This window comes from Rhinolophus sinicus, chromosome 15 (assembly GCF_057876585.1).
Source record: "Rhinolophus sinicus isolate RSI-liver-muscle chromosome 15, RSI-T2T, whole genome shotgun sequence".
Lineage (NCBI taxonomy): Eukaryota > Metazoa > Chordata > Mammalia > Chiroptera > Rhinolophidae > Rhinolophus > Rhinolophus sinicus.
Window position 1 is genome coordinate 83,470,270 of NC_142515.1, and position 19,017 is coordinate 83,489,286.

Consider the following 19,017-nt stretch of genomic DNA (forward strand, 5'->3'; position numbering starts at 1 on the left):
TACACTTAACATAAAATTTACCATTTTAGCCATTTTAAAGTGAACAATTTCATGGCATTTAATGCATTCACAATGTTGTGTAACCAGCACCTCTATCTAGTTTCAGAACATTTCCATCACCCCAAAAGGAGACCCCATCCCCATTAGCAGTCACCCCCCAACTCCTCCTCCCCCAGCCCCTGGCAACTACTAATCTGCTTTCTGTCTCTATGGATTTGCCTGTTCTGGACATTTCGTATAGATGGGATCATACACTATGTGATCTTTTGTGTCTGGCTTCTTTTACTCAGCATGTTTTCCAGGTTCATCCACGTTGTAGCATGTCAGTGCTTCATTCCTTTTTTTTTCTTTAACATTTTTATTAAAATATAGCTAACATACAATAATATATTAGTTTCAAGTGTACACCATAGTTATTCAACATTTATATACCTAAAGAAGAGATCACCATAAGTCTAGCAACCGTTTGACACTGTACCACGCTAACCCAATATTAATGGCTATATTCCCTATGCTGGACATTACATCCCCATGACTTATTTGTTTTTTTAAATTTTATAATAGTTTCAGGTGTACAGAGCAGTGATTAGGCATTTTATAATCTATAAAGTGATTCTCCTCAATAAGCCCAGTCCCCATCTGATTCCCTACATAGTCTTTACAACATTATTGATTATATTCCCCACACTGTATTTCACATCCCGTGACTATTTTGTGACTACCAATTTGTACTTCCTAAACCCTTAAAATATGGAACACTTCCCAAATTTTTGTGTCATTCTTGCACAGGGGTCACGCTGATCTTCTCTGTATCATTCCAATTTTAATATATGTGCTGCTGAAGCGAGCACAGCTTCATTCCTTTTTATGGCTGAGTAATATTCCACTGTGTGCGTGGAACGTGTTGTGTTTATCCTTCATCAGTTCACATCCCTGTCATTTTGCAAACATGCAGATATTTGGGAGAGTGCCACAGTGGGATTACTGGGTCAGCAGGCACAAGTGTTCATGATGCTGGTGGCCTGTGCCAGGATGCCTTCCATGGGGGTGGCACCATGGATGCTTCTCCAGCAATGTGTGGAGTTACCTGTTTCCCCACAGCCCGGCCCGCACACGGTGTTATCATACTTTTGAATTTGTGCCGATCTGATAGGTGAAGACAAACGGTATCTCAGAGTTGTGATTTGCATTTTCTTATTAGGAGTGAGCAGCTTTGGGTGTGTTGAGGAACAACTTGCAGCCCTTTCTGCAAAGTCTCAGTTCAAAACCTTTGGTATAAAAACAAACAAACAAACAAAAAAACCTTTGGTATTGACGCCTCTGAGTTTGGAGATGGAAAGGGGCAGAGTCTGAGGAGAGAGGGAAGGGAGCAGGGAGTGGACAGCAGCCTCCCAAAGTCTGTTGGCATTTATTCCATTTTACAGATGTGGAAACTGAGGCAGGGAATAGCATGGAACTGAACCTGATCTGTCTGATGCCAGGAGCCCCAGTGAGTCTGAGACCCTCTCCCAACCCACCCCTGCCCACTCCCTACTCAATCTCACTTTTGTCACTATCCCTCAGAGGACCTTGGTCTCCTCCCCAAGTTCTCCACCTTCAGATCTCAGGCTCACTCCAGATAAATCTCGTGACACCCTGCCCCTCCCCTGCTCACACATCTGCCTTGGCTCTGGAAATAAGCCCCACTCTCAGCCTGCCTTCAAGGTTTGTGCTGCCACCCCCACCTGCACCCCCGGCACATCCCCGGCCACTCCACTCCTAACCACAGATCCCAGCACTCATGCTTTCCCAAGTGGCAGGGCCTTTGCTCCTGTTGTGCCTTCTGCCTGGAATCTGCGATGTATTCATTTCTGCCTGCCATTGCAACTCATCCTCCAAGCCCCAGACTCAACGTCCCCTCCCCCAGGGAACCCCCCTGACCACCCCCAGCATGAAGGTGTCATTGTATATGAGCGAGAACACTGAGTCTGTGGGGGAGGCTAGGAGCTTGGAGAGTCAAAGGCAGATAGATTCTAGGAATCCTTAGCAAACTTCTACCCATGTATTGAAGCCTCAGTTTTAATGTCTTCTCCTCCAGGAAGCCTTCCAGGACTCTGCCTCTCTCTCTAGCCTTGCTCTGATTCCATGGAACTGGGGGTGTCTATGTCCAGCTCTGTCCTCTCCCAAGACTGGGTGTTCCTTGAGAACTGGGCCAGGGCGGAGGCCTCTTGGGGGCCCAGGATGGGTGATGTTTGTTGAATAATTAAATGAATGCATGGATTGGGAGTCAACTGAGCTGAGACTAGGAAGTGAGTTGATGAGGTAGCAGTCTGTGGGGTGTTAATGGGGGTTAACTGGGTTTCCACAAGAGGGAAGTGGGACACCCCTCCCCCTCTTGTGAGAACCCTGGGCTTGGAGGCCTTGCAGGGGGGGCGGGTCTTCTCTGGGTCTTCTTCATTCTTATCCTCTGCGCTCCACCAAACACCAGTTCCTCTTCCTCCGCATAGCTGGGTACAGAGTCTGCGAAGCGCCAGGGACCACAGAGGATCCAGGAAGGTGTGGGCCACTGTGGCCCCGCGTCCAGGTGAGCCACCACGCAGCCCCTCCGCGCTTGAGCCTTCCAGCACCGCCCAGATAAAGGCGTGGCGGTGGGACCACAAAGCTAGGACAGAGGCTAGAACTGGGTACTGTGCAGGGGCGGCAAATCTGAGCTGGCAAAAGGACCCCCTTTCAACAGCCTCCACTCCACCCACTCCAGCCCAGGACTCCCAGCCACCGTCAGTTCGTGGGCGGGGCAGTTTGTAGGGCAACCGCTCACTTGCATGTGGTATCCTCTTGGCCAATGAGACCGCCCGAAATGTTGGGGAACTAGGCCAAGCCCAAGGGGCTCACCTGGGAGAAGGGGAAGGGGCTGCCAGGGTTGGGTCTCCTCCGCCCTCCGGGCTTATGGTTATGTACCCATTCTCCGGAGCTGGAGGCCGGAGCCAAGCATCAAAGGGACAACAAGTGAGGGGCAGCCTCTTACCAGAAGTGGCCTGAACTGTCCTGACCTATAAATACAAAATAATAATAAACTCAAGTGGGGAGGGTGACAGTGACCACAGGCTGAGGTCAGGGCTTGGATTCTGGTGTCTCTGCCTAGGTTGCTTGAATGGGGGGTGCCCTAGCATGGGTGCTGTTGTTGCCGCTGCTGCTGCTGCAGGCTCCAAGTAGCCGGGGATTGTCCTGCAATGTGTCCTCGGTGGACACGGACTGGACCAGGGAATTCACAGAAACGTGCTTGAACTTCAGTGGTCAACACTTGAGCCTGCCCCAGAACAGGTCTCTGCAGGCTAGCCACGTGGTTCTCCTTGACCTCTCTGGGAACAACCTTCAAGAGCTCCCGTGGTTATTCTTTTCTCACCTGGAGAAGCTGGAGATCCTGAATGTGACAGGCAACCCCCTGGACCATGTCGAATCAAAGCTGGCAGAACACTGCAAAATTGACCTGAGGGCTGACTGCCCCTGTGTCCTCAAGTCCTGGCATAAGTTCCGGCAGGACAACTGCTCTGGCTGGCCGCCTCTGCAGTGCCTGGACCCAGGCACTGGCGCCTGGCACAACCTCTCCACCTTCCTGAAGAACAACAGCTGCACCTCTGTCCTGGCCCCAACGACCATTGGGGCACTGGCGGTGGGTGGAAGCCTGCTCCTTGTGCTTGCCATTGCTGGTCCATTGCTGGCCTGGAGATTTCGGGCAAGCTGGGCACCCAGGAGCCGGGACCTGGGAAAAATGTCTGCTGCTCAGGATGGTTCCAGGCCCTGCCCAGGCCGGCAGTCACGGTACAGTAGCCGGAGTCTCAACCCTAAGCAGCCAGCGGCCACCCTGCCCAGCCCCTCGTCTGACTATGAGAACATGTTCATGGGCCAGCCATCTGTCGGGCATCAGTGGACCAAAAACGGGTGAGTGACTCACACACATTTGCCTGCAAAACTCTGGAGCCAGACAACCAGGGTTCAAATCCTAGCTCTGCCTCTTGCAGGCTGTGTGATCTTGGGCAAGTAGTTTCCCCTCTCTGGGCCTCAGTTTCCTTACCTGTAAAATGGGAATAATTTCAGCCCCCTCTTCATGACATACAAACCCAGTTTCTGGTCACCAAGAAAGGGGAGAGAGAAGGCAAGTGCTCCAGGCAGAATGGGGGCTCTGTGGTAGCGGTCAACAGTCTGGGCGCAGATGTCTTGTGACCCAGAGCAGTCCCTGAAGCTCCATTTCCATCTCTGTGTAATGGGGACAGCCCTTCCCCATCTGCCTTAGACATGTGGGAGATGCTAAGAAAGCCATCTGTGTCCGTCTCCCCGCAAAAAGCCCCGACACCGCTAGATCTGGCTGGGCTTAGATAGATGTGTTCAACTCTTCCTGGTTGGATGAGGAATTGAGGGAATTTCAAGGGGAGGCACCTGCAGGAACAAATGCCACAAGGTGGGAGAGAACAGAGAATCTGCTGTGAATGGGTTTAGAGGTAGCAAGACATCAGAGCTCAGACTCAGGCAGTAAGGGAAAAGGGTCCTGGCTGGGTTTGAGTGGTGGGATCCACATTTGGAGAAGCTGGTAGGAGCCTATTGATGAGAAATGAGAGAATATGCAAAGCAGATGCAAATATATGTGGCTTAAAAGCAGAAGTGGTTTATGGTAGGGATTTGAAGGAACTGGGCTTGCTAAGACAGCTGGTACTCTGATGCTCACCTCTGCCTCACTGTCACCAAGGGCTCAGGGCCAGTCTCTTCCAAAAGCATTTAGGATTGGAGGTGTCATTCCTACCCTACATTTTACAGAAAGGTAGGCTCTGAGAGGAAGGGGAAGACTTGCCCAAAGTCACACAGTTAAGTCAGAAGCAGAGGCAGGAAACTCTGACTCCCAATCCTGTCCATTGCCGTACAACCACGTTTTTGGAGAAAATCATGCTACATTGTGAATGACTGATAGACACCACTTAAAGTAGCCTTTGTTATAAGAGAACCCAAGATGGGATTAGGTAGTTCTGGAGGTGGGAAAGTTCCTCCCTGGGGGTCTTGCCTACCATAGCTAGACATTTCTAAGAAGCACCTCCTCTCCTACCAATTCTATGGATGCAGAAACTAAGGCTCAGAGGCTTTTTATTATTATTATTGGGGAATATTGGGGAACAGTATGTTTATCCAGAGCCCATCAGCTCCAAGTCACTGTCCTTCAATCTAGTTGTGGAGGGAGCGGCTCAGCTCCAAGTCCAGTTGCTGTTTTGTTCATTCTTAGTTGTAGGGGGCACAGCCCACCATCCCATGCGGGAATTGAAACAGCAACCTTATTGAGAGCTTTAACCAGCTGAGCCATCCGGCCACCCCCTCCAGCAGCTCAGCGGCAACTTGTTGTCTTCAATCTAGTTGTGGAGGGCGCAGCTCACTGGCCCATGTGGGAATCCATCCGGCAACCCAGTTGTTCAGAGCTCGCACTCTAACCAACTGAGCCATCGGCCACCCAAGACTTATTTTTATATTGAGACCACAAAGTCCGCTGCTTCAGGGACCATGGTGGAAACATCTCCCACCTAAAGCAGCAGACACTGGCCCAGCCACTTGTGTCCATGTGAATGGTATGAGCAGAGCTTCCAGTTTTCCAAGAAGAAACTGAAGTCTAGATTTTAATGTGAAAAATGGGCAACCATCTCAACTTTAAGGAAGGAAAAAATGCTACTATGCTCAAGTCTTTGGATCTCAGCGTAACAATGCTGAATCCACAGAATCTTCCCTGACTCACTGCCCCCGACTTCCTTTCCTCAGAGAAAGTTGCAGGCTGGGAGAACACTGCCCTGTGTCTCAGTTTCCTCATTTGTAAATGTTAGGAGTGGACTGGGCCATCCTGAAATTTCTTTGCCCCTCAAAGCTGATGTGCCTACCCCTAGTACTCCTCCCCTCCTGTCTGTTTCTCCCCACAGCACTCACCAGCCTTCAGAGGACAGTGACTTCTACATGAACTATGAAGACCTCTGCCAGGCCTCCCAGCCTGTCTATGGCAACCTGCAGTTCCCAGGGCAGGTCCCGCTGGATGAAGAGGAGTATGTGATAGCCGGCTGCTGAGCCTGTGATGGCCTCAACTCCAGCCTGCCCCCTTCCGGTGATTCGGGGCATTGCGGGTCTCCCCTGGCTTCAGTCTCCCCATCTGAGGAATGGGAACAGAGAAGAACTATCCTTGCAGCCCCCTGCCCAGCCTTCTGCTCTGTTCCTCAACCCCCTGGACGGCTAGAAGGGGAAGAGGAGAGAGACCCCAATACAGATACAGGAGGTTCAAGGTGTGAACTCCGTTGTCACCTTCCGGTTGGTCTGCAGACAGAGCTCAATAAAAACTGTGGGGCTGACAAGACTGCTGGCTCCGAGGGAGAGAGTTCCTTTGGGTGGGGACTTCCTGAGCTCTCAAGAGGAGATCTCTATCTCAGACCCCTGGATTTCTCTCCAACCCTGGTCCCTCCCCTCTGTCTCTTTCAGGTCCCCTTCCCAGGCACCTGGTATCGAGACTCAGCCCCCAGGGCAGCCCGTGCCAACCCCCGAGGGATCTTTGTAACTTAGGAATTGAGAGTGTGCCCCTCCCTTGCTCACACACCCACCATGGCTCCCCATTGCCCCTGGATCCTCAGATTGGTACTTGAGGCTTGCCTGATCTAGCCCTGCCCACCTCACTGCCCTCTCCCATCGCTCTGCCCTTCTGGTCTGGGCCTCATCCCCACCAAGCCCACCTCCCTCCTGGGATGGAAATGGCTTCATTTCCCTAAGCTATTTTCCATGCCATTCCTTTCACCCAGAATGCCATCCCCTTCCTCTTTTTCTCACTTTTAAACATCCTAATACAGATGCAAAACTATGGCCAGGGTGTCAGGAGGCACAGGTCCAGGTCCTGACTCCTGATTCTCCGGGCCTCAGTTACCCCATCTGTAAAACAGGGTGTTAGAATTGGTCTCTAAATCTGTTTTAGTTCTAATATACCAAAATATCTTAACTGGTTCAGAAACAGGAGTACTGAGAGATGAGGAGAGATGCTGAGAAGCAGAGAAACAGGGAGCTAGAGAATCACAGAGACAGAAAGCGATGTCCCAGGCTGTCCTTGAGGCCCACTGGTGTCAGAAGCACCATCCAATTACCTGTCATCTCCAAGAACGCCCTGTTGCCCATTCTCTGAACCCTCCCACTCACCCCTATACCAGATCCCCAGTGAGAACTGAGGCCACGGAGGGGCGGGCTCTTCCCAAAGTCTCCAGCTCTATTTGGACATCACAGGAGTCAGGTCAGACAGTTTCCTTTTTATTACCAGAGTTTAAATAAAGGCACCAGCCCTCCCCAGCCCTTCGGTCCCCAGGCTGCTAACCCCAATAAATTAATAATAAATACCAACTTTAAATACAGAGGTTTGGACGAGAGGGGGCAGATATCAGTGGTTAGAATAAGGTACTTCAGGTCCCACAAGCCCATTCGACAGGCAAGGATTGAGGTCAGTTACACTGCACAAGTGCCATCAGTGAAGCCCTAAGGCCGCTCATACGCAGTGGCAGTCCTTGGCCACGAGGTTGTCGTAGGACTTGAGTGACACGCGGCCTTGGCTGTCCCGGTGCATGAGCACCACCGGCTCGTAGCTGGAAGGCACGCAGCACGGCGGAGGCGCGGCCTCGGGATTCAGGTGGTGCAGGCGCGCCTGCATTTGCGCATGCATGTTAGCCGAACGGAACTGGCTCGGGCACGCGCCGCTGCACATGCGCAAGTCCAGCTCGCGCGGCGATATCACCCAGCCTTCCCAGCCCAAGTCTTGGAGCGACGCGCGCAGGTTCTTCAAGCTGCAGCAGCGCCCCTCTCCGAGAGGGCAGCGGTTCCGGAAGTGCGCATGTGCGCTGCGGCGCCCCCTTCCGGCGCGTGGCCACCAGTGCAGCTCCAGCCGGAGCTGTGCGGAAGGCAACGCTGCCAGCCACTGGTCAGAGGGCGCTGGCAGGTGCAGGCGGAGTGCAGGCGCGGGGGAGATTCCGAGACCGAGGTGACGCTGCAGCGGCCGCGTCACGTCCCACGAGCCCGACTCTGTCGGGGACAGCCTGAGCAGGGCCTGATACAAGCGGGAGGCTGTGGGGAGCCCCATAGTCAGGTTGGCCAAGGGGATGTACAGGTACACGTGGGAGTCCGGCCCAATTGTCACTGTGGGAGAGAGAGGAAGGTAAGTCACCCACGAGCCTACTGTGTGCCGGGCGTGGGGGGTGCCCAGGCACCGCCCTGTTTTATTTGGTTGTGTAACATTTCATCTCCCCTACTAGAATCTCAGCAGGGATTTGTCTGCCTAGTCACGACGGTGCTTAGTAAATACAGAGGGTGCCCAAAAAATGTATATACATGTTAAGAAAGGAAAAACTGTATTAACATTGTAATAGTCAATATATACTGATAACAAAAGATGAATACAAGTTACATTTGACTTCTGCAATTATAAGAGGTGCTCAAAGTGGTTACCATCAGCCTATGCATAATTTTTTTTTTAAGGAGGACGCAACTCAGTGGCCCATGCGGGGATCCAACCCGCAACCTTGGTGTTACCGGCACCACGCTCTAACCAACTGAGCTAACCGGCCACCCCAGCGTAATTTAATACAGTTTTTTCCTTTCTTAAAATGTGTATACATTTTTTTGTGCACCTTCTGTCCTTGCAGGAATTAATACATATTTGATATTTAGAGAGACTGGGGCTGGACCGCTGACTCCGCCTCCTCCTGCTGGCAAACAAAAACATGTTTATTGAAGGACTACTAAGTGCCTGGCACTGGGGCTACAGCAACCAGTCATTCTGTTTTCAACTCCTTGGGTCTCTGTTCTCTACCTGAGAAACGAAGGGTACCAGGCTCCCTGGGATTCGCAGGTCCCCAGGCTGGTACAGGCGTTAGGGATACTATGGGGACTGGGTTTTGAGTTGCTGCTTGAGCACCACCTGCTCACTCGGCTTAGAGAGGGCAAGAGGTTTACCTGGGTTCTCACAGCACCAGTGGGATTAGGACCGGATAACAGACACCCCCTGACCTGACACCCTCTCCCCAACCCCTCCCAGATCTCCTTCTGCTCTCTCCACAGCCTGGAACCACCGTGGAGGGCGCGAAAATACTCCCTCCCCTCTTTCAAGGCACCTATCACTTGTGACCTTAGCGGTGCCTTGTCGCGCGATTACATCATATTCGGAACCAGCCAGGGTCGGTTCTGCCCATCGCTGCGCACTGCTAGGTCCCGCCTCCTCCACTCCTATCCCCCCCACCCCCCCCACCCCCGCCCGCTCCTGCATCTCTCGTCCCGGATCCCACCCACCCTCAACCCCAGCTACATCCAAGGACAGGGGCCGCGCCGCCTGCGGGACGTCATCTCTTGGCTCTCCTGGCTCTGTGAACCTTCTGGAGAGTCGCTGGCTTCTCTCGGCCTCAGTTTCCTCATCTGCTATCCGAGGAGGTGTAACATCTCCAATTGGCTAAGTCTAGCCTTGTCCCGACGCAAACAGGGACGCTAGCTCCCCCATCAGCCTCGAGTGGGGAACGTTCTTGCCCATCTCACAGATGGGGAAACTGAGGCTCGGCAACATGCTCTATGACTCAGAAACACTGGTTAGATGATGGGAGCTGCCTGGGCGCACAGTGCGGGGTATGTCTGAGATTTCACTCACCCTCTGGGGTGAGTATCTGGACTTGAACAGCGGGGATGAGGTCAGGGTTCGAGTCTTCCCAGGTCTGGTTCCCTCGAAGCCTGGTCGGCAAATCTTCGAAGCGTTTCTGCAACTCCTGGAATGTGGAGACATTCGGACTGGAGTGCACGTCTGAGGGTTCTGGGAAGGCCGGGAGGTGCTCCTGGGCCAGAGATACGGCGTGTCCTGATGGCAGCCATGAGAGCGTCAGCAGCAGCATCACCATCACTGAGCAGCAGGGCGTCGTGGGTCGCTGCCCGGGCATGGCTGTGCTCCTTGTGCTCTGAGCTGGGACTGATTGGACGCTGCTAGCCTGGCCTTTATAGTCCCCGGACTTTGTCCGCCCCCGCCTGACGTGGATGCACAGTAAACATTCCAGGGACCACAGCTGGGCAGGGTCTGAGGCTGCTTTTCAGGAGGAGGTGCTTGGGGGGGTGCTCCCGGGGAAGCTGGGGGGACCCCCACACCCACCCGCCTCTGAGCCTCAATATCCTCTTCTGTGAAATGGGGATATCATCCCAACTTGGTGGGCTGGTAAGAAGAATGATTTTCTCAGAGAGGACTTAATAACTAGGTGCTCAACTCTATAGTGAGAGCTTCATAAGTGGCCTTCTTCCCCCATGCGGTTCCCTGTCTTCCCTATTTGGTTAGGGCCAAAGGCTGAAGGTGTTCAACAACGCAGAGCAGAAAGGGCCAAAGAGCCATAAAGTGCAACCTGGGGCAGGTGGGCGGTTCTCTGAAGCCCCCTCCACTCACCTCCTTAGATGTCTTGGGGGTTATCACTGGGTGGCTTCTCATGCCTCCCAGATAGGAGACTCCACAGAAAATGAACAGGAAAGTCAACATTTGAAAGTGAACAGTTCAGTGGCATTTAGCACATTGACAATGTTATACAATCATCTTTTCCAGAATATTTTTATCACCTCAAAAGGAGACCCTGACCCAATTAGCAGTCAGTCCCCATTCCCCCTTCTTTATCCCCTTGCAATCATTAATCTGCTTTTTGTCAATGGATTTGCCTATTCTGGACATTCTACATTAAAATTCTGCACTGTTTCCAACGTAGGGGAAGGGGTTCCTCACACCAACAATTCTCCCACACCAGCTGGGTGTCCAATAATTCAACCCAATTTTGACACTATCTACCTGGAGACAGCATTATATCCCATAGGATCAAGGCCCAGTCCCATAAGACTACCCCCTCCCCACCCCCTTCTTCAGATGCCAATCCAAAGTCCAGGTTACCTGTGCTTCTGACCTACTGGCTATAAATGGGAAGTTACCATGACCCCCTCCTTTGGTTAGATTAATTTGCCAGGGAGCAGGTCAGACAACTTTGGAAAACCATTTACTCACTAGGTTATCGATTTATTACAAAGGATACAAAAGATAAGAACCGCCAGATGAAGAGATGCACAGGACAAGATGTGAGGAAGGGGCCTGGAATTTCCATGCCCTCTCCAAGTGTACCCCTCTCCCAGCACCCCACATGTTCACCAGCCTGGAAGCTCTTGGAACCCCATCCTTTTTTGGATTTTTATGGAGGCCTCATGACAGGCATGATCGATTAAATTATTGGCCATTGGTGACTGATTCAACCTCCAGTGACTCTCCCTTCCCCTCATGAGAGGTCAGGGGTGGGACTGAGGTCAGGGGTGGGACTGAGGTCAGGGGTGGGAAGGGGTTCCACCTTCCAATCACATAGTTGGCTCCACTGGCCACAGGACGCCATCTTCAGGTTGTTTTCCAAAAGTCGCCTCGTTAACAAAAGATATCTTTCTCACTCTCTTCACAGGAAATTCCAAGGGTTTTAGGTGTTCTGTGACAGCGACAGGGTGGAAGACCAAGTATATATTTCTTACTGTAAGTCACAATATCACAAATATAAATGGAATCACGTACTATGTGGCCATTTGTGTCTGGCTTCTCTCCCTCAGCCTGTTTCCAAGCATGTTGTCAGTGACCGAGTAATATTCCATTGTATGACTACACCACATTTTGTTTATCCATTGATAGTCTTTTGGCTTGTTTCCACATTTTGGCCATTGTGAATAGGGCTGCTATGAATATTCATATACAAAGATTTGAGGACCTGTTTTCAATTTTGGGGGGATACACCCAGAAGTGGAATTGCTGGGTCATATCATCATTCTATGTTTAATTTTTTGAGGAGTTGCCAGAATGTTTCCCAAAGCCTCTGCCTTTTTATTTTGGAGCTTTGAGATACTTTCATAAGGAAAAAAGACTAACCTTATGTGTTCAGTTCGACGGCATTTTTTTTTTAATTAAAGTTTATTGGGGTGGTAATTGTTAGTAAAGTTACATAGATTTCAGGTGTACAATTCTGTAATACGTCATCTATACATACATTGTGTGTTCACCACCCAGAGTCAGTGCTCTTTCCATAGTTTGATGGCATTTTACAATGGTATCCCTGTGGGATCACTTTCCAGATCAAGTTCCAGAACATTCTCAGCCCAGGAACACCTTGGGCCCTCTCCCATCATTCTCCCTGCTCCTGGATACCAGTCGTGCCCAATTCTGTTACCATACATGAGTTTGCCTGTTTTCCAACATGTTGTAATGGAAGCAGCAGTGCATTCTTTTCTGACCGGTGTCTTTGACTCAACACCACGTGCATGAGAGCTCTTCGTTATCTGCTAGGCTGTTTGCCCTTTTTCCTTGCTGTACAGTGTTCCACTGGCAAATCCAAGAGTAAAGCCACTGACTCATGGGTAGGCACCCATCACTTTACAATCAGAACCAGTAATGAATTCATTTTATTCCTGGAACTTCTCAAGGGGACACAGCACCAATGAGGGCCTGGGGAATCCCTGGGGACAGGATGTTAGCTCCAGGGCGATTTCCACTTCACCAAATTCTGGAATGCTGGCAGCCAGGCCCACCTGGCTCCCCTTTGGCCAATGACCTCACTGCCCAATCCTGTGGCCAAGCTGGGAGGAGTAGTGGGGCAGGCTGTGGGCAGCCAGCCAGTGATGAACTCAGTGGGCCAGAACCCTGCATTCCTACTGTAGGCTGAACCAGGGTGGAGGTAAACAGAGCACACAGACTGGGGGTCAGGCCATTCCCTTTATCTGGCTCAGCCCCAAACCTCCCAGAATCTTCCCTCACCACTTGGCCATAGTCACCCTCATCAAACACATGCAACACACAAGAAAACACACAAACCCACTTTTATTGTTTGTTTCTCGTGACCCAAGGCAAACATATTCATGGCAGGAGATCTGGAAGAGGCCAAAAAGCAGATTATTTTAGAATCTATAATCAAAAGACAAGGAGAACTATCCCATAGCCATTCTTAAAGGACAAAAATTCAACCAAATAAATTTAAAGATCCAGTTGGCTTTATTGAATGATTTATTAATTGGGCAGCATCCCATCTAGTAAATACAAAAGTGCTCTAAGGAGTTGTACAAAATGGAAGGCTTTTATAGGCCTAAATGGGGAGGGACAAGAAAGTTAAAGAGTAGATGATTAAAAAAAAAAAAGTGGATGATTTCAGACAAGGTTACCTTCCCCTATGGGGAACACAGGGGGTCTTCTCACGCAGACTACCTCCCTAGTGCGGACTGGGAAATTCCCAATCGATTGACTTAAACTTTCACTCTTGGTAGAGGCTGAAACTCCCGTTAGGTTAGATATTAAGTCTTGGTGGGGCTTAGTAAGAATGACTCCATTGTGAGACTCCAGTAATATCTCCAAAACTCAGTTTCTCAGTATTACCCCTTATAGAGCAGCACTGACCAGATGAGGCTTGATTAGAGCTACAATCTCAATATTTTAGAATAACCATTATTATTATTATAGGTGGTTGGGCAATGATGTCTCCACTTTAGCAAGAGTTGGGTTCAGATATACCTGGGCAAGTCTGGAAAGGACAGCCCCTGCTGGCAAACTCCTACTTATCTCTTCAACCCCAGCTTTGATGTCCTGTGTTCCAGTAAGCCTTCCCTGCTCTCTCCCCAAGTTCCCTCAGGCTGAGGGGCCTCCCTCTAGCCTCATCCTGACCACACAGGGCTGGAGTGTCTGTGTCTGACTCTGTGCTTCTCCACACCAGTGGACCAAGCCCTGGTGTCACTACAGACACACCTCAGTCATATTGCAGGTTTGGTTCCAGACCATTGCAATAAAGCAAAGACTGAAATAAAGCAAGTCACACAAATGTTTTCATTTCCCAATGGGTATAAAAGTTATGTTTATACCACACTATAGTCTATTGAGAGTGCAATAGCATTATGTCTAAAACACAATGTACATACTGTAATTTGAAAATAGTTCATTGCTAAAAAATACTAACCATCATCTGAGCCTTCAGCAAGTTGGAATCTTTTTGCTGGAGGAGGGTCTTGCCTTCAATGTGTAAAACACAAAGTATCTGTGAACTGCAACACAATGTATATTAGTTTCCTTTGACTGCCATAACAAATGACCAAATAAGGGATGGCTTAAAACAACAGAAGTTTCTTCTCTCACAGTTCTGGAGGCCGGAAGTTTGAAATCAAGGGTCACAGGGCCGTGCTCCCTCAGAAAGCTCTAGAGGAGGGTACTCCCTGCCTCTTTCAGCTTTGGTGAATCCAGGCATCCTTGGCTTGTGGCTACATTGTTCCAGTCTCTGCCACTGTCTTCACATGGTTTCTTTTCTTCTCTTTCTAAGGACACCTGTCATTAGACTTAGGGCCCACTATAAATCCAGAATGATCCCATTCAAGATCCTTAACTTAACTCTATCTGCAAAGACCCTTTTCCAAAATAATATCACATTCACATAAACTGAGGGGTAGGACATCAGATCATCACAGGAAGGTGTGGTCCCGACAAGGGCCATGAAACTCCCAGAGACACATCCTTAGCAGTGAATGGTGGGGGTGGGGGATGGGGGGACACCTACATCTACAGCAGAGTGTGGAGAAGAAACAAATGCTGGGGGAAAGTTTTGAGCCCCTATTATGTGTCAAGTGCTTAAGACACAATCTTTATAAAACCCAATGAGATGGACACATCATCTCTACTTCGCAGATTCTGTCCCCATATTCTGTCCCCATTAGCAGTCACTCCCCATTCCCCCTCCCCTAGGGCCTGGCAACCATTAATCTACTTTTTGTCTTTATGGATTTACCCATTCTGGATATTTCATCATCTAAATGGAATCATACAATACTTGTATTGTAATTTGTCTATTATGAATAGTGCTGCTATAAACATGCACATGTAAGTTTTTGTTTGAACACCTGTTTCATGTCTCTTGGGTACATATATATATACCAAGAAGTGGAATTGTTGGGTCATGTAGTAATTTTATGTTTAATGTATTGAGAAACCACCAAACTTTCTCTTGTCAGTTTTATGTTTCATTAAGAAACATTTCAGGCATATAAAAAATGTATCAATAATAAAATAACAAACACCTACCTACCCAGAACCCCCAAAAGAAACATTCCTAGGAGAATTATTGAAAGGGACCAAACAGAAATTTTGGATCTAAAAAGTACAATAACCAAAATGAAAAAATTCACTAGAGGTGTTTACCAGATTTGATCAGTCAGAAGAAAGAATCAGGAAGCCGGAAGACAGGACAATTGAAATGATCAAGTCTGAAGAGCAGAAAGAAAAAAAGAATGAAGAAAAGTTAACTGAGTCCAAAGGTCCTCAGTTCACCATCCAGAGGCGCAACATACACATTATGGGAGGCCCACAAGGAGGAGAGAGAGGAAGGGGCAGAAAGAATATTTGAAAAAATAATGCCCAAAAGCTGTCCAAATTTGATGAAAGGTATAAATCTAGACATCTAAGACGCTCAATGAACTCCAAATAGACAATATCAAAGAGACCCATCACACCGCGACACATTACAACCAAACCGTTGATAGGCAAAGAGAAAGGGTCAAACGAAAACAGCACTGGAAAGCTATTCATCGATGAGATTAACAGTCAATTTCTCATTAGAAACCCTGGAAACCAGAAGGCAGTGTGACAACGTATTTAAAGTGCTGGAAAACAAAACACAACACAACACAACTGTTTACCTAGAATTCTATAGCCAGCAAAACTGTTCTTCAAAAATGAGAAAGAAATCAAGATATCCTCAGATAAATCAAAGCTGAGGGAATTTGTTACCATGATACCTGCCCTGCAGGTTGAAACGAAAGGACACTAGACTGTAACTCAAAGCTGTATACAGTGGTACCTCGGTTTTCTAACATAATCTGTTCTGGAAGACCTTTCAAGTTCTGAACCGTCCGGAAACAGCCGACAGCTAGGCCTCAGAATCTTGCACTCAGCGGAAGCCACGTGGCATGTTCGACTTCCAAAGCACGTTCAAAAACCGAAGCATTTACTTCTGGGTTTACAGCATTTGTAAACCGAAATGTTCATCAACAGAGACGTTCAAAAACCGAGGTACTACTGTATAAACATCTATGCACCAAAAACAAAATACAGCCCCAAAATACAGAAAGCAAAAATTGATAGAATTGAAGAGAGAAATAAAAGATATACACTAAGAGTTGGAGACTTCAAAGCTCCTCTTTTACTAATGGATAGAACATCTAGACAGAATATTAGGCTATAGAGGATTGAACTACACTATAAACCAGCTAAACCAAACAGACATCTATGGAACACGCCATGAAACAACAGTAGAATACACATTCCTAACAAGTGCTCCTGGAACATACTCCAGTATAGACCATGTTAGGCAAAAAAAAACCCAAAACAAAATTTAAATAAAGCAACTCACAATAAATTTTAAAAGATTGAAATCATACAATGAATCATCTTCAACTACAATAGAATAAAGCTAGAAATCGCTAACAGAAGGAAAACTGGAATGTTCACAAACCTGTGGATATTAAGTAACACACTTATATTGGGGGAAAGAGGAAATCACAAAAGAAATTAGAAAATACTTACAGACAAATGAAAAGAAAACCACAATATACTAAAAGTGACGGATGCCTCAAAGACAGTGCTCATAGGGAAACTGACAGCTATAAATGGCTACACTGAAAAAGAGCTCAGATCGATAAACTTTATAGTTTGATGAAGGAGAAAAAGAATAAACTAAAATCAAAGCTACTAGAAGGAAGGAAATAATAAAGATTAGAGAAAAGATCAAGAAAATACAGAATAAGGGGCGGCCGGACGGCTCAGATGGTTAGAGCGCGAGCTCTGAACAACAGGGTGGCTGGTTCGATTCCCACATGGGCCAGTGAGCTGCGCCCTCCACAACTAGATTGAAGACAATGACTTGACTTGGTGCTGATGGGTCCTGGAAAAACACACTGTTCCCCAATATTCCCCAATAAAAAAAAATAAAAAAAAGAAAGAAAAGAAAATACAGAACAAATAGGATCAATGAAATCAAATTCCAGCGTCTACCTGGCATCTCAGATTGGTCTTTTCAGATGTAATTATTTATGTTAAGATGAGGTTACACTGGAGTAGGGTGGGCCCTAAATCCAATGACTGGTGTCCTTATAAGAAGGCCACATAAAGACAGTGGCAGAGGGCCGGCCCAGTGGCTCAGGCAGTTAGAGCTCCATGCTCCTAACTCCGAAGGCTGCCGGTTTGATTCCCACATGGGCCAGTGGGCTCTCAACCACAAGGTTGCCAGTTCAATCCCTCGAGTCCCGCAAGGGATGGTGGGCTCCGCCCCCTGCAACTAAGATTGAACACGACACCTTGAGCTGAGCTGCCACTGAGCTTCCAGATGGCTCAGTTGGTTGGAGCGTGTCCTCGACTCCCGCAAGGGATGATGGGCTGTGCCCCCTGCAACTAGAAAACGGCAACTGGACCTACCTCCACAACTAAGACTGAAAGGACAACAACTTGACTTGGAAAAAGGGCCTGGAAGTACACACTGTTCCCCAATAAAGTCCTGTTCCCCGTCCCCAATAAAATCTTAAAAAAAGAAAAAAAAGAAAAAAGAAAGACAGAGGCGGAGATTAGAGTGATGGCACCATATACCAAGGGACACCAAGGATTGCTGGAAGCCACCAGACCAAGAGAGAAGCCTGGGACTGTTCTCCCTCACAGCCTCTAACCCTGCTGATACTTTGATTGGGGACTTCTGGCCTCCAGGACTGTGTTTTAAGCCACCCAGTTTATGGTCATTGTTATGGCAGCTCAGGAAACAATGTCATCTATTTGCCCATTTTTCTGTCTGGTGCTTTCTCCTGTCTAGTATGTCTGGGAGCCCTCATTTGTTCTGGAAGCTAATGCATCACAGATAGCCTCTCTCTGTTCCTGGCTTGTCTTTTGTATTTCTTTATGGATTTTTCAGGTGTCCAAAAGTTTGAAAATGTGACTGAGTCTAATTGTACCCCAAACCATCCAATATTCATTTTTTCCTTTTCAAGGATGTGTTTTCATTTGCCAGGCTGTTAAATCTAGGGTACGGTTCTCCTCTGCGATGCTTCCTACAGGCCATGACCTCCCTGCATTCTGAGTTTGGGACTCTGCCAGCCCCCGCCCCCCTTCAGCGCTCTGTTGGGTGGTGGGGAGGGACAGCTGAGTGTGAGTCAGCAGGACCAGGGCTGCTGGGGGGCGGAAGTGGTCAGCTCAGTCCCGGGGAATGGCTGTGTGGTTCCTGGTGGGAGGCCTTGTGGTGCGAGGCCAGGGCGGGGGTCAACAGGACAGTTGGGCTGGGCAGGAAGTGGGTCAGCTGAGGCCCCAGACTTTGGGTCCCTGTGTGCTCATTGCCCGGAAAGTGTCCGCTGGGGTAAACCCAGCGTTGTCCTTTCCCCATCACGCCCCGCACTGCCGCACATCCTGCGCCCGCCGGCTTTGCTGTGCTGGCTCCTATGAGGGTTCAGCTGACCACAGCGTTCATTTTTGAAGCACCTGCTGTGTGTCAAGCCCTGGCTGACCGTGGACACACAGCCCTGCCAGCTGGGTGCGGTGGCCAGCTTCATGTCACAGAGGGAATCTGAGACCAAGCGCAGGGCAGCCCTGTTCAGGAATCACACAGCACAGAGCCCAAGTCACCCAAAGTCCCAAATCCTCCTGTTTGGCTGGGGTCCTCTCTGCCCCTCGGTGTCCTCATCTCACTGTCTCTGTGTCTCCCCTACTCGCTCTGCACTTTGCTTTTCAGTCTCTCACAACTCTGTCTCTGCATCCCCACCCCCACCCCTTATCAGCAGCACATTGGGAAAGGAAGCAGCCTGTGCCTGCCCCTCCTCCCTTCCGGGGTACTAGGACATGTCCAGGCAGGTCTGAGGCACTTCTTGTAGAAACTACTGAATGCCTTGTGGCATGCTACCAGTGCAGGAAGGAGTTAGTAGGCAAGGTGAAGAAGGTGTAGGGGAAGGACTCTTGGGATTTCC

General features: G+C 49.1%; 3 protein-coding genes and 2 non-coding genes across 6 annotated transcripts in view; 1 reads left to right on the forward strand and 4 right to left on the reverse strand.

Moving 5' to 3' along the window:
• Nucleotides 1-744: 744 nt before the first annotated feature.
• On the reverse strand, nucleotides 745-851 carry LOC141573017 (U6 spliceosomal RNA). Its single transcript, XR_012498602.1, has one exon. It is a non-coding gene; the product is annotated as a U6 spliceosomal RNA (small nuclear RNA).
• A 1,556-nt stretch (nucleotides 852-2,407) lies between these two features.
• On the forward strand, nucleotides 2,408-6,349 carry LRRC25 (leucine rich repeat containing 25). Its single transcript, XM_019736861.3, has 3 exons — nucleotides 2,408-2,563; nucleotides 3,122-3,918; nucleotides 5,925-6,349. The coding sequence occupies exons 2-3, from the start codon at nucleotides 3,131-3,133 to the stop codon at nucleotides 6,064-6,066; spliced, it is 930 nt and encodes a 309-aa protein (XP_019592420.3). The 5' UTR covers nucleotides 2,408-2,563; nucleotides 3,122-3,130; the 3' UTR covers nucleotides 6,067-6,349.
• A 919-nt stretch (nucleotides 6,350-7,268) lies between these two features.
• GDF15 (growth differentiation factor 15) lies at nucleotides 7,269-10,257 on the reverse strand. Its single transcript, XM_074337877.2, has 2 exons — nucleotides 9,656-10,257; nucleotides 7,269-8,157 (listed from the first exon to the last, which is right to left on the reverse strand). Exons 1-2 carry the CDS (start codon nucleotides 9,936-9,938, stop codon nucleotides 7,514-7,516), a joined length of 927 nt encoding a protein of 308 aa, XP_074193978.2. The 5' UTR covers nucleotides 9,939-10,257; the 3' UTR covers nucleotides 7,269-7,513.
• Nucleotides 8,512-8,585, reverse strand: TRNAT-GGU (transfer RNA threonine (anticodon GGU)). The gene has a single exon. It is a non-coding gene; the product is annotated as a tRNA-Thr (tRNA).
• Nucleotides 10,258-12,780: 2,523 nt separating the features above from the next.
• PGPEP1 (pyroglutamyl-peptidase I) overlaps nucleotides 12,781-19,017 on the reverse strand; it is a 28,798-nt gene continuing 22,561 nt past the window's right edge. Inside the window, exons 5-6 of one of the 2 annotated variants that reach the window (XM_019736864.3) lie at nucleotides 13,992-14,076; nucleotides 12,781-12,918 (exon numbers count right to left, since the gene is read on the reverse strand). In XM_019736864.3, the coding sequence (XP_019592423.1) occupies nucleotides 12,802-12,918; nucleotides 13,992-14,076 (202 nt within the window). In that variant the 3' untranslated portion in view covers nucleotides 12,781-12,801. Of the gene's footprint in view, nucleotides 12,919-13,016; nucleotides 14,077-19,017 lie in introns of those variants that run through there. The other variant, XM_074337878.2, reaches the window with a different exon arrangement.